Source organism: Mandrillus leucophaeus, unplaced genomic scaffold, assembly GCF_000951045.1.
Source record: "Mandrillus leucophaeus isolate KB7577 unplaced genomic scaffold, Mleu.le_1.0 Scaffold266, whole genome shotgun sequence".
In the NCBI taxonomy this organism is placed as follows: Eukaryota; Metazoa; Chordata; class Mammalia; order Primates; family Cercopithecidae; genus Mandrillus; species Mandrillus leucophaeus.
In genome coordinates this window covers 1,540,228-1,551,924 of record NW_012102765.1, presented here as the reverse complement: position 1 = coordinate 1,551,924, position 11,697 = coordinate 1,540,228, and the positions used below count along the sequence as shown (strand labels likewise).

At 42.6% G+C, this 11,697-nt stretch overlaps 1 protein-coding gene across 1 annotated transcript in view; it reads left to right on the top strand.

The window, feature by feature from the left end:
* Positions 1-11,324, top strand: part of GALNTL5 (polypeptide N-acetylgalactosaminyltransferase-like 5) — a 57,142-nt gene extending 45,818 nt beyond the window's left edge. The window contains exons 6-8 of the mRNA XM_011984368.1: positions 3,591-3,762; positions 6,156-6,305; positions 11,169-11,324. Coding sequence (XP_011839758.1) covers positions 3,591-3,762; positions 6,156-6,305; positions 11,169-11,324 — 478 coding nt within the window. The remainder of the gene's footprint in view (positions 1-3,590; positions 3,763-6,155; positions 6,306-11,168) is intronic.
* Positions 11,325-11,697: the final 373 nt, after the last annotated feature.

The window sequence follows — 11,697 nt, the reverse complement described above, 5'->3', positions numbered from 1 at the left end:
AATATTAGGTTCTTATACCATATGTTTTGTTATTTCTGATGTATGGTATATCAAATTAATATAATATTTTAAATCTATTATTTTTACTGTCTCAGTAGTTGTTTTTTCCAATTTTTTCTGTTTTGGATTTTATTTTCTCTCTCTTTTCCTTCCTTCTTTTGGCCAGTTATTTGTTCACTTTTAAAGTTCCCAAGCAGACTTCTTTCATAATGCTTCAGATACTTGATTATGCATATAAAAATATCTAGAACAATATCGTTTCCTCCAAGCCTCTATTTGATGGTCCCTCTTAAGCTTGTTGGGTTTTTTTTTTGTTTTTTTTTTTTGCTTTGTTTTTTTCATTCTCAAGTTCCCTTTGAACCCGGGCATTATTTCATAACGCCCATGCCTTTGGCACATTTTATTCTGTTTGGTTGATTATTCCTTGTTTTATTATATTGCACTCTAAGAAAATGGCTCAAGGAGTTTACCTCCTTTCATGATCTGATAACGTGATCAGTTTTGTGTATTATACAGGCAGAGGTGGAGAGTCAGTATATTCCTTTTTCTGGCCCTACATTCCCTATACATAGCAAATGACAACTATTATTTGAACATTAATTATTCCTACTCCAATATTTCAATGGCGCCTTTCCTGATGGCCCGTCGTATCTTTTAGGTATACTTGGGTGTCTTTTTATAAAGAAATATGTAAATTAATAAGTAGCTGAAGTAGTCTCTTGACACCAGCAGCTGTCACTAACCACGACAAGTAACCTTGTCTTTCCTGAGGAAGAATGATCTCCACACCTGCATACACCTCTTCATTTCTCGTTTACTCCTCATTCCAGTAAATCGACATCCTAGAAGGCCCTCAGCTTTCTGTGACATCGTTCCAGGAACTGCCACCAGTTTCATGTTGATGTCCTTAATGGATGGCTTTTGATCTTCCATCTGTCTGAGGTCACTGCAGCATCTGACACTGTAAACCGTCTTTTCCAGAAGTTTTCTTGGATGTTAGAACAGTATTCCTGGATTGCTTTCCGTGCTCAGTTGTTCTCAGTTTCCTTTGCAGGAATTTCTACTGCTGCTCATCAGTTAGACACAGGTGTCCCCAAGGTTTCCCTCCTTGTCAGACTTTGCTTCTTACACCATGTGCTCTTCAGGGCTCAGGGCTAGCATCCAGGTCCTCTGCACCTGTGAAGCCATGCTGGTTGTTAACATAACGCAGTCTTTCTGCATCTGGTGTGAAAAAACCTCTACTCGGAGCCAGCCAAATACCTTCCACTTGTAGCCCAACCATAGGTCCAGGCTCTCTGGACCTTCCCATGTTCCAGTAACTAAGGGAATAGCACTTGGCAGGGCCCGTCTACTCTGATTGCCGAGGGTCTGTGCCACACCCTTGTTAATATTTTTAGTAGGATACTTGCATCAATCCCCATGGCTGTAACTAATACCTGCGTCATGATAATATCCAACTCTATAGTTTCGGTTTAGGACTATCTCTTGAGAGTAATATTTAAGCTCAATCTAGCCCTCATTTAAGGAGTACCTCCTTTGAGTCAAACTGTGCTGTACGCTGATCATTGAGAAGAAGACACAGTCTTCATTAATTCATCCACGCAACAATATGTATTGAGTACTGTTATGTATGAAGCACTGTGCTGGGTGCTAAAATACAGCGGCACACGATACAAAAGTGGCTTTTTTTTGTTTGTTTTTTTGAGATGGAGTCTTGCTCTGTTGCCAGGCTGGAGTGCAGTAGCGTGATCTTGGCTCACTGCAATCTCCGCCTCCCAGGTTCAAGCGATTCCCTTGCCTCAGCCTCCTGAGTAGCTGGAACTACAGGCTGCTTGTTTGTATTTTAGTAGAGACGGGGTTTCACCATGTTGGCCAGGATGGTCTTGATCTTCTGACCTTGTGATCCGCCCACCTCAGCCTCCCAAAGTGCTGGGATTACAGGCGGGAGCCACCGGGTCCGGCCAAAAGTGGCTTCTAATGTCATGAACTTTCTATCTATTGAGTAGGGTGAGATTATCAGATACTTAATTTTATTTTGGCCCAGGTGCAGTGGCTCACGCCTATAATCCCAACACTCTGGAAGGCCGAGGTAGGCAGATCACCTGAGGTCAGGAGTCCGAGACCAGCCTGGCTAACATGGTGAAATCCTGTCTCTTCTAAAAATACAAAAACTAGCTGGGCATGATGGTGCACGTCTGTAATCCCAGCTACTCAGGAGGCTGAGGCACGAGAATCGCTTGAACCTGGGAGGTGGAGGTTGCAGTGAGCCAAGATCGTGCCACTGCATTCCAACCTGGGCAGACAGAGCGAGACTCCGACTCAAAAACAAAAAAATTATTTTTGGTAAGTGCAATAGAGAAATACAGAGTATTATGGGACCCTCTAAAAGGAGAACCTAGCCTTCTCTTGGGGGATGTATGTGTCTTAGATGGCTTCCCTGAAGAACTCACATTTAAGATACATGTAAAGGATAAAATGTATTTTAACAAGTTCTTATTTCTGACATGCACTGCTCTAAAATCTTACAGATATTAACCCATTTAATCGTCCTAACAAACCTGTAAGGTAAGTACCACCATTATCTCTGACTTGTAGTGAAGAAACTGAACCACGGAGAGGTTGAGTAACTTGCCCAAATTCACGGAACTTGTAAGCACTCTGCTCCTAACCTGTTGTTTCCTGCCTCATGCTGTCTGCTCAGCTTCAGGTCTTGAGACCCCACCAGCTCAGTTCTACCCTCTTTCTAAGTCACTTCCATCTGAGGCTAGCAATGTATTGGAAGCCTCCAATGGTCTGAATTTTTTTTAGTTGCCCTGAACTCGGTGCTACTCTTGCTCGTGGAAAGTGATGGCTCGTGGATGCCCACAAAGCTACAGGTTCACTTCTAGTCTCTGAATGGTTCTCCTAACTGAGCTTCAACATGGCATTTCAATTTTCCTGGCAAAGCAGAGGCTGGCCTCAAACAGTCCCAACAATCTGCAGTCTCGGTTCACCCGATCTCCCCCACACCTGCAGTCTATCCTGCCATCCCCAGATGCTGGCAGGCTGTGCTGCTCCAGGAACTGGGGCCTCGCCCTTCACTTGAAAGATGATCCCTAGAGAAACCCTTTTCTCTGCCTCTCCCCCATGCTGAACCTCTTAGATATCAATGCCAGTTTAGATTCCACCCAAGGTTGCTAACTCTCCTTGCTGCTGTGGTGTGAAAACAAACCATGTGTTCTGTAGCAGAGAAATAGTCAAGCAAATTCGCAAACACCTGCATGAGGGAGAATTAGGCAAGTCACTCAACACTCTTCTCCCTCCCTGCCTAGTACACTCCAGTACCTCAGTGGGTTACCCTTGGCCCACCTGCTCAGAATTTCTATTCCCAAGAGTTTTAGGAATCAGACAGTTACTGTCACAGCAGTAGTCGGCTATTGCCACCATGATGTTACGTAATAAACTACCTCAAAACTGAGTGGTTGGGAGCAATAAGCGTTTACTTTTTCTTTCATCTGTCCATGGTTGGCCAAAGTGGCTCTGCCTCAGAACAGAGGTTGCTGGGCTGGCTCTAGTCTCTGAATGGGATCCAGATCTGATTATCATTCTAGGAGTAGCAGCGACTCACAGCATATTCTTCTCACGCTGAATGGCAGGAATTCAAAAGTCAAGCCAAACCACACAGCACATTTACACCCCTGCATGCGTGACATGTGCTCACGATCCATTGGCCAAATGTGTCGAACAGAGAAGCCCAAATTCAGTCAGTCAGGGAAACGCGCTGTGCCTCAAGGTGAGGGACGAGGAATGAGCTGTTTATTGAACAAGGTTTCAATCTATCACACCAAGTTGCTGGAATGACCAACTAAGTGGGCAGAGGTCTTATTTACTTGAGTAAATAAAACTGGTGTTAGCCAGTCAGGATGGTGATTATTAAAAAGTCAAAAAAATAACAGATGCTGGCGAGGCTGTGAAGAGAAGGGAATGTTTATATCCTGCTGTGGGAGTGTAAATTAGTTCAACCATTGTGGAAAACAGTTGGGAGATTTCTCAAAGAATTTAAAACAAAACTAGCATTTGACCCAGCAATCCTATTACTGGGTATATACCCAAAGGAATATACATTGTTCTACCATAAAGACACATGCATACATATGGTCACTACAGCACTTTCCACAATAACGAAGACATGAAATCAACTTAGATGCCCATCAACAGTGGACTGGGGCCAGGCACGGTGACTCATGCCTCTAATCCCAGCACTTTGGGAGGCCAAGGTGGGCAGATCACTTGAGGTCAGGAGTTCAAGACCAGCCTGACCAACATGGTGAAACCCCGTCTCCACCAAAAATACAAAAATTAGCCAGGTGTGGCAGTGTGTGCCTGTAATCCCAGCTACTCAGGAGGCTTAGGCACAAGAATTGCTTGAACCTGAATGGCCGGGCATCCAGGCTGGATGACAGAGCAAGACTCTGTCTCAAAAAAACAAAAACAAAAGTCAGTGGGTTGGCTAAAGAAAATGTGTTACGGATATACCATGGAATGTTACACAGCCATTGAAAAATAATAAAATCATGTCCTTTGCAGCAAAGTGGATGGAGCTGAGGTCATTATTCTAAGCAAATGAACACAGGAACAGAAAACCCAATACTGCATGTTCTCATTTATAAGTGACAGCTAAACATTGTACATGGACACAAAGCAGGGAACAACAGATACTGGGGCCTTCCTGAGGGTGGATTGTGGGATGAGGGTGAGGATAAAAAATTATCTAGTGAGTACGATGCTCATTACCAGGGTGATGAAATAATCTGTGCTCTAAACCTGCAGACATGCATTTTACCCACATAACACACATATACATGTACCCTTGAACTGCAAATGTAAGTTGGAAAGAAAAAAAAAACAAAACTGGTGTTAGGAGGAAAATGCTCCTTCATGTATCAGCTAGCTTTTGCTGTATAACAAACCATTCCAAAACACAGTGCCTTAAAACAACAAGCAATAGTTATTTCTCATAATCCATTGTATCGCTAAAGCGGTTCTTCTAGGCTTAGCCAGAATGGCTGAGTTGTGCTGGTGTGAGAACTACTCATGGAGTGGTTAGAGTAATTAAACAAAAGAGTTATGGCAAGTGTACTGTAAGATGAGAAATCAGGTGCAAAAGATTTATATCATAAGCATGTTCTTTGGGGTATTATTTTTAATAATAAAAATCAGAAGCTACCAAAATGTCCAAACAACTTAAGACTTCGAAAATAATTTCATACAACATCAAATGAAAAAAAAGCAAGTTATCTTAATGTTGTTGTGTCTACATGAGTTTACCTATGTACCTGGGTTAATATTGACTCACTCAGAATGTTAGGACAAGAAGTGAATTATGTTTTCTTCTGTGTGCTTTCCTGTATTTGCCAAGTTTTCAATGGCTATATTTTACTTTTGTGTAGTAAAATTAATAGTGATTAAAAGTGAGCAACATAAGGAGTTTTAGGTATTAAAAAAGATGAATAATTGAATTCAGTCACGATTAGCATTTCTCTTGTTTCTTGCCTACATCCAGCAATTCCTGTAGGTAATTATGAGAGAGGCAGAACCCCTTTGTCTTCATTGCTGGCTCTCAGTCAGGCTTTCTAAATTTGAACCTTGCACTCTGCTGTGAAACTTCTGTGTCATTGGGCAAACTTCTTAACCAATGTGTTAGTTTCCTCATCTGTAAAATGGGAATAATCACAGAATCTGAATTATAAGGCTGTTGTAATAATTAGCCATTTTTATGGGTAGTGGTGGTGGTTGGTTTTTTTTTTTTTGTTTTTGAGATGGAGTCTTGCTGTGTTGCCCAGGCTGGAGTACAGTGGCACGATCTCGGCTCATGACCTCTGCCTCCCAGGTTCAAGTGATTCTCCTGCCTCAGCCTCCGAAGTAGCTGGGATTACAGGCACCTGCCACCACGCCCAGCTAATTTTTGTATTTTTAGTAGAGACGGGGTTTCACCATGTTGGCCAGGCTGGTCTTAAACTTAACTCCCTTCCTCAGGTGATCTGCCTGCCTCAGCCTCCCAAAGGGCTGGGATTACAGGCATGAGCCACCACACCTGGCCATTATATTTGTTTAAAAGCAGTTGCCTATTACCAGTAATAATGCATTCATATGTTTTTTATTCTTCTTATGCCTAGATCTGGATGTGTGGAGGCCAACTCTTTATAATCCCCTGCTCTCGAGTAGGACATATCAGTAAGAAACAGACTAGAAAAACTTCTGCAATCATCAGTGCCACGATACATAACTACCTAAGACTGGTGCACGTTTGGCTGGATGAATATAAGGTGGGGAGCACATCCTTGACTTGGAAAATGCATGTGAGGCTGGAGCAGGACTTGTTCTGAGGAAGCCTGCTGCTACCTTTCCAGATCCAGCGTTTGTTCTGGAGGTCATAATCCTAAGCAAATGAACACAGGAGCAGAAAACCAAATACTGCATGTTCTCATTTATAAGTGAGAGCTAAACATTGTACATGGACACAAAGCATGGAACAACAGATACTGGGGCCTTCTTGAGGGTGGACTGTGGGAGGAGGATGAGGGTAAAAAACTACCTATTGATAGTTATTGATAGTTGTTCTTTTCTCTGTTTTTCTTGAATACAGCACCCCTCTAACCCCTCATCAATCCATCCCCAACCCTATTCTCAGTTCATCCTAAGCTGCTACTCTTACACCTCATTATTTTTGTTTTAATTTCTGGGAAAACTCAAGTCTCTCAGAAGTAAATCAACCAACATGAGCAGTCATTTTATGGAGGTGCTGATCTATTCCCTCTGTTCCCACCTCCAGGGAATTGTCTCACACCTGAAGCAAACAGCTTCTCCTTGCCCTGTCCCCATATGCAACTCTTTTTTTTTTTTTTTGAGATGGGGTCTTGCTCTGTTGCCCAGGCTGGAGTGCAGTGGTGCCATCTCACCTCACTGCAACCTCCACCTCCCGGGTTCAAGTGATCCTCCTTCCTCAGCCTCCTGAGTGGCTGGGACTACAGGCACGTACCACCATGCCTGGCTAATTTTTATATTTTTAGTAGAGATGGGATTTCACTATGTTGGCCAGGCTGGTCTCAATCTCTTGACTTCATGACCCGCCCACTTTGGCCTCGCAGAGTGCTGGGATTTACAAGCCTGAACCACCACACCTGGCCCATGTACAACTCTTGAGATTCTTTTTCTTCCCCGCTGATTTCCCAAGCGATGTGGATGCTGCTGGTCATGGGCCTGTGTGAGAACTTCCACTACCACTTTTCGACCAGCAGCCAAAGATTTCTGTATCAAAGCTATGCCCTATTATCTGTGCATTTCCCCAGGAATTAAGTACCTTGCCAGGACTTACAAGGGTGCATGTCCATCCAGAAGCTATGTGTAAATAAATACAAAATCCCCAGCAAAATCTCATTTCAGACAAAGAAATGGAAATATGTAAGAATCTCTCTGACAGTATATGTCCTGGTCTTCATCTTATGTTTCTCTAATTGAAAAAACACACTTTAATTATGAAGGTAATAATGCTCCATTTCTTTTGTAATTAGAGAAATGTGAATTAAAACTTCAAAGAGCTATTTCAACATCGCCGCTTAGATTGGCAGAATTTTAAAAGTCTGACAGGCCTGGCTGGACACAGTGGTTCATGTCTGTAATCCCAGCACTTGGGAGGCCGAGGCAGGCAGATCACCCGAGGTCGGGAGTTCAAGACCAGCCTGACCAATATGGAGAAACTGCGTCTCTACTAAAAATACAAAATTAGCTGGGTGTCGTGGCACACTCCCATAGTCCCATCTACTCAGGAGGCTTAGGCAGGAGAATCTCTTGAACCTGGGAGGAGGAAGTTGCAGTGAGCCAAGATCGTACCATTGCACTCCAGCCTAGGCAACAAGAGCAAAACTCTGTCTCAAAAAAAACAAAAAAACAAAAAAACGAAAAAAAAACCTTATAGGCCCAAGTGTCGGTGAGCAACAGGATCTCTCAGCTTTTGCTTTATGGGAGTGTTGACTTTTACAAAATTGCATCTGAAAACAGCATGGCGGCATCTACTAAAGTAAAAGATCTGAATACCTTGTGATTCAGCAGTTCTGCTCATGCATATGCTACAGAAGCGAGTGCTTTTGTGCACCAGGAAGCATGAACAAGAAAACTACTACACAGCATTATTTCTTTTAGCCAAAACTTAATACAATACAAATACTCATCAAGAGTAGAGTGGACAAATGTGATATATTTAGTTGCTATAATCCTACACAGCAATGAAAATTAACTGGGCAGGGTGCGGTGGTTCACACTTGTAATCTCAGCACTTTGGGAGGCCTAGGCGGGTGGATCACCTGAGGCCAGGAGTTCGAGACCAGCCTGGCCAACAAGGCGAAACCCCATCTCTACTAAAAAGACAAGAAAAAAAAATTATCGGGGCATGGTGGTGAGCATCTGTAATTGCAGCTATTCGGGAGGCTGAAGCTGGAGACTTGCTTGAACCCAGGAGGTAGAGGTTGCAGTGAGCTGAGATCACAACACTGCACTCCAGCCTGGGTGACAAGGGCAAAGCTCCATCTCAAAGGAAAAAAAAAAGAAATAAAATTAACCAACTATAGTGTATAGTCATGTCTCACTTAACGACGGGAATATATTATGAGAAATCATCATGAGGTGATTTCATTGTTGTGGGACTGTACCTACACAAACTGGGATGGAGATGGTATCGCCCATTACACACCTTGGCTCTATGGTATGGCCCATTGCTCCCAGGCTACAAACCTGTATGGCATGTGACTCTACTGAACACTGTAGGCAGTTGTAACCCAGTGGTAAGTATGTGTGTATCTAAACATATCTAAACAAATGGCACAGTAAAAATATGGTATTATAATCTTATGGGACTACCATTATGAACGCAGTCAGGTGTTGACTGAAACATCATCACATGGTGCGTGACTGCACCACAAGAGCATAGGTAAATTTCAGAGATGTGATGGTGAATGAAAGCGGCCAAACACAACAGAACTTATACTGTATTATTTCCTTCCTGTAAAGTTCAAATGGGTAAAATTAAACCATATAATTTGTGCATGAATAATCAGATATCAAAGCTAGAATGAAGAGAAATGAATTTGTAATCAAGATAGCATTTAAAACAAAGGAAAAGGGTTATGATCAGGAAAGAAAAGGCAGGGGGATTTCAAATTGTCCTTCAAAATTAGAGCGTATAAACACATCTCATTCTTTTAAATAGTTCCTTTAACTGGATCTACCAAAATTGATCCCGTTAATAAATAGTACCAGTTGATAAGCATTCTGATTTCCCTGGCTTTTTGCTATTTTCTTCACAATCCTCAAACGAGAATTCTTTTGTTTTTTCTTTCTTTTGAAACAGAGTCTTGCTCTGTCACCCAGGCTGGAGTGCAGTGGCACAATCTCGGCTCACTGCAACCTCCGCCTCCCAGGTTCAGTGATTCTCCTGCTCAGCCTCCCGAATAGCTGGGACTACAGGCACGTGCCACCATGCCCAGCTAATTTTTTATATTTTTAATAGAGACGGGGTTTCACCATATTGACCAGGCTGGTCTTGAACTCCTGACCTCATGATCTGCCTGCCTTGGTCTTCCAAAGTGCTGGGATTGCAGGCATAAGCCATCACGCCTGGCCTTGAAATGAGAATTATTGACATACTTTTTTGTGTATATTTTTGCAAATACATCTTTGGAATAAATTAAAGACATGAACTTGCTGGGGCAAGAGTTAGTGCATTTTAAATCCTGATGGGGTAACATCCAAATGATCTTCACTGTGTGTCTCGTCATCTGTGCTGCCATCAAATGTATATGAAAGTGGTTGTCTCCTCATATTGGTTATAATCGAACTGTTTGTTTTAATCAGGTAGGTTAAAAACATCTCATTGTTTAAAATTGTATTTCATAACAACAAATCTTGAGCTTATTTTCATGTTTGTTGATTTTTTTTTTTCTGTGAACGCTGGTCATGGACCTAGATGGTTGAATTGAATATAGCTATTTCTGCATGGTTTACTGAATTTCACAAAGCATATAGTGCCAAAAAGTTAACTTAAAGGCATATGATGTTAAGTATAAAAACCAATGGATTGCATAATACAGCACAATGGGAAATTTAGTGACTGATTGGGACAAGAAAGGGCTTTGGACAGGAAGATGTGCCTAAGGTCATCCATGCTGTCTTGTCTCCAAAATGATGGCACCCTCCCCCATCTGCAGGCTCGTCCTCTGCACCAATCCACCCTGGGGACCTAGGGGTGGCAGAATGTGATGGTAAAGACCTACGGTGGTCATGGATCCCCAGGGAGAATCCAACATGGCATGCCCATAATACATTAATTTGGATGAGCAAACTCCTTCTGTCATTCAACACTATCACTATTCCCAGGTCTGCCAGGCCTGGGAAAACACAGATGAAAAGATAAGGGTTCTGTTCGCAAAGGGCTTCAGTCTACTTAGAATACCTTTTTTCAACAGGGGGCCAGCAGAGTCCATTAGACATTCATTCTTGGGGCTTCCTCAAGTCAGAGCACACAAAAAACTAACCAAGTGTGGTGATAATAATGACCATCTCAGACATGACGGTTAGTATGTGCCAGCCATGCTCTCCCAGGGGCTTTGCATGTCCCTATTAGACTGTTCAACCCTCACAACCACTTCGCAAGGGGAGGACTTGCCTAAGGTCACGCAGATCCTGAATGGCAGAGCCAGACTTTGAACCCAGGTTGTACTTCTGCAGGGTCTATTCTCCCTTTACTATGTCATCCCCCATTTCTGAAAAGACAAACATACTGATCAGGACCAGGGAGTAAGGGGGTTTGTCCTTGGGTATTGTTGAAAAAACAGGAGAAAGGGGATACCACAATAGGTGGCTGTGATTCTTTGGCTGAGAAGCAGGACCCAGTCTTCCTGGATCCCGCTATGCCACTTAGGGTGCTGTGGCACGTGCTGTGAACATGTGCATGGTGGGTAAATCCGAGGTCCCATAGTATGTCTCTGCCTTCGTTCCTTGGACAGAAAAAAATTGGGATCTGGAGGGCTTTTTTAGTTCACATGATGAAAATACATGTGTCTATGTTACATATAATGATTTTATCACCAAAGGTTTGTTTGGCTGAACATAATGGCTGACTCTATATTTTCACGTAGGAGCAGTTTTTTCTTCGAAAGCCTGGTCTGAAATATGTTACCTATGGAAACATTCGCGAGCGTGTTCAGTTAAGGAAACGACTGGGTTGCAAGTCATTTCAGTGGTATTTGGATAATGTCTTCCCAGAGTTGGAGGCATCTGTGAACAGCTCATGAAAGGAAAACAAATCACTTTGATTAATAAAGGGTTAAAAGTCTCCTAATCATTCAACATAGTGGCACAAGAATGTAAGATTGGAACATCGTGGAATTATGTGAAATGCAATTAAAAAAATATGACCAGAATGGTCTATGATGTGGGTGCCTTTATTTCCCCTTGAATGAAAATTCTTAATACTTTTGTTACTCATCTGCTACTGAATTTCTGAGGTGACAAGACCTTGAACATTAGAAATGTCCTAAGTGGTCACACAGTTACGACTCTATCATACAGCTGACTGAGTTTAAGGAAAGCGCATTTGTTTACCACACCCACCTGGCCCTGGTGGACTGTAGGGACTGCTTTCCCTTTGCCAACCCGGCTTCTGCC